The 3,107-nt window shown below is 39.8% G+C and overlaps 1 protein-coding gene across 1 annotated transcript; it reads right to left on the reverse strand.

The window, feature by feature from the left end:
• Positions 1-10: 10 nt before the first annotated feature.
• LOC103399026 (actin-1) lies at positions 11-420 on the reverse strand (the record flags this gene model as incomplete). Its single annotated transcript, XM_008337776.3, has 2 exons — positions 298-420; positions 11-197 (listed from the first exon to the last, which is right to left on the reverse strand). Coding segments are annotated over exons 1-2 (310 nt in total), but the record flags the coding sequence as incomplete, so codon positions are not given.
• Positions 421-3,107: the final 2,687 nt, after the last annotated feature.

Consider the following 3,107-nt stretch of genomic DNA (forward strand, 5'->3'; position numbering starts at 1 on the left):
TATATATTACAGCACAATCGTTTAACGTGGTTGTTCCATCTTTGGTCATTTCTTTCTTTCATCCTCACCTTCTCCATGTCGTCCCAGTTGCTGACGATGCCGTGCTCGATGGGGTACTTCAGGGTGAGGATTCCTCTCTTGCTCTGGGCCTCGTCTCCCACGTAGCTGTCCTTCTGACCCATTCCCACCATCACGCCCTGCACACAGACACAGACAGACAGCACAGGGTCACTGCGTCTGCGCCGTCAGTGTAGAGTGTAACTTTTTTTTGACAGAGACACAGTTTAAGCTTCAGACCTGGTGTCTGGGACGTCCAACGATGGACGGGAACACGGCGCGGGGAGCGTCGTCCCCGGCAAAGCCGGCCTTGCACATTCCGGAGCCGTTGTCAACGACCAGGGCGGCGACATCCTCGTCCATTTCTGAGAGATAAAATTTAAAAAGTGTTTTTCCACTGAAGGAAACTCAAATCAATGGCAAAAAACATAAAATAATACAAAAAACAATAATATATATATTTATATATATATTTATATATACAGTATGTCAAAACGATGTTGAATTTCCATTCACGAGACGAAGTTGTGGAAAAACTAAATAAATAATACATCACTAAAAAAACGTTACGCTGTGTCATTTTTACTCCCTATCGAAGATTCGCTTCTCAGTTGCCGTAATTACCGTAGCTGCTACAACACCAACGTAATTCTCTAACTGCGATAGATTAAGATTTCCTACCTGATGCTGATGATGTTTCTTGCGCTTTTTTAAAATCTTCAGAGAGTCCTCAGCTCCGGGCCGTGGTCGTCACCTGGTTGAAGAGAACCAGGTGCTCTCTGCTTTTTATTCCTTCTCGCGTCCGCAGCTTTGACCCTAAAAGGAAGATTCTCCAGCGGACGTTCTGATTGGCCCAGGTGAGTGTCGTCCATCGCCTGGCGTCGGCTGTTGTTGTAACTGGTCGAGCAGGATGCCCCGCGGCGTTCAACGTCTTTAATTTTGGTTGAAACCTGAGCAGCTCCGCGGGGACCAGTCCTGCCAGTTCCCGGCCTCAGCTTCTGACAAGGAACAGGTTTAAGAAGTAGAAGAAGTTGTTCTCAAACGGAGGTATGTGTACCCTTTTGGTGTCCTGGAGAAACCCATTATCACGTGCATGTGTTACTACGAATACTGCACTGTTTAAAAATAGAATTAGAAAATAACTAGGCGAATTTGTCGACAATCGATTTGTCCAATTTTTTTCGACTTGATAAACTTTGTATTTTGAATATACATCGGGACGCGAAAACGCTTAGATAAAGCTTGAATCTTCTTCTTTTTCTTTCGGCTTTGTCCCTTTTTTTCAGGGGTTGCCACAGCAGATCATTAAAGATAAAGCTTGAATACATAACGAAAGAAATGCAAACAAACTCCAATGTGTAAGTCAGGTGGGGGCAAACTAAGGCCCAGGGGCTGGATACGGCCCGTTCAGCTTTGTAATCCGGCCCGTCAAGCTTTTTCCAAATTATATAATATAATTTATCGTTATCATTATACTAATGCCTTTTCCCTGCAATACCCACGTTTCCCCAACAGATGGCGTAGAACATGATAAAAATCATTTTAGCCTTTATGCATAGTTAGTTCACATGAACAACTGCTCCTGACTCCGCCCACCCCGTTCAATGGATTGATGGACGGATGGATGGACTCGTCCGTCGTGTCGGAGAATTGTCGTTGACACGGAGAAAAACATTTTTCAAACAAACTGAAGAAGAAAAAGCTGAAAAACCAGAAATGGAGGAGGTCTAATGAGGAACCGGTTCCTCCTGTGACTTCTGCAAAAATGCAGTGGTGTCCAAACTGGAGGGCTGTGTCCCAACGGAGGGTCACAACAGGGAAAAATAAAAAAATAAAAATTTCTAGGGTGTTTAATAATAATGATAGCAGTACTGTGGCGTTTGAAATAACTGCAGTAGGAGGGATGTACTGCAGTAAAAGTTTGACGACCACAGACCAAATTTAAACATGGTGTATTTTACTCTCGGTCCTACTGGTGGGACATGGAAGCAGGAATATTGTTGAAGAGACCAATATTTTTTCGAGGTGGTGAGCGGTGTAAAAAATTTAAGATTTCTCTTTATTGTTGTCCTGGTGTCTGGGGTTCGACTCCCCAGCCTTGGAGCAAAGCGTCGACAGCGGTGATTTTGAGGATGGTTGTCGTAGTCTTCACCCTCACGACCATCATCTCCCTTCTTCTCCCTGGGCAGAACTGTTTAGGGTTGAAAGGTCAACTCTTATTCCTCATCATTTTATTGAACTGCGGCATACTTCTTGTTTATATATTGTTGTTTATATTGTTTATATATTGTTCTTATATTGCTTATATATTTTTGTTATATTATTTATATATTGTTGTTTATATTGTTTATATATTGTTCTTATATTGCTTATATATTTTTGTTATATTATTTACGTATTGTTGTTATATTGTTCATATATTGTTGTTATATTTTTCATATATTGTTGTTATTTTGTTGTTATATTATTTATATGTTGTTGTTATATTGTTGTTATATTATTTACGTATTGTTGTTATATTATTTACGTATTGTTGTTATATTTTTCATATATTGTTGTTATATTGTTGTTATATTATTTATATATTGTTGTTATATTTTTCATATATTGTTGTTATATTATTTACATATTGTTGTTATATTGTTTATATATTGTTGTTTATATTCTACACATACACTTCCTGAACCTTCACAGACCTGTTTGTACATCTGATTACCGGCTGACTTCTCAGCCAATCACAGCACTGGGTTTAAGAACGGTGCCAGTTTCAGTACAATTCTTTATCAAAGAAAAAGTGATATTTCTTTGTAAAATAAATAAAAATGTCATTATTCCTGTTGTTATTTGTCCTAATTTGGCCACTTCACATCGATACGCTACTGGTCGTCCCTGACCTCGTGACCTATCGGTCGCGGCCAGACTCTAAGACGGGACGGAGAGTAATTTCATTGTTGTCAATATTCAGTTTCACACTCAATCAAGTTTTGTTTTTGTTATTCTTCATTCACTTTAAGTTTGTGGGTGGTACCTTAGAACCCCCCCCCCCAGAA

This window comes from Cynoglossus semilaevis, unplaced genomic scaffold, assembly GCF_000523025.1.
Source record: "Cynoglossus semilaevis isolate Cse_v1.0 unplaced genomic scaffold, Cse_v1.0 scaffold1987, whole genome shotgun sequence".
Classification (NCBI taxonomy): domain Eukaryota; kingdom Metazoa; phylum Chordata; class Actinopteri; order Pleuronectiformes; family Cynoglossidae; genus Cynoglossus; species Cynoglossus semilaevis.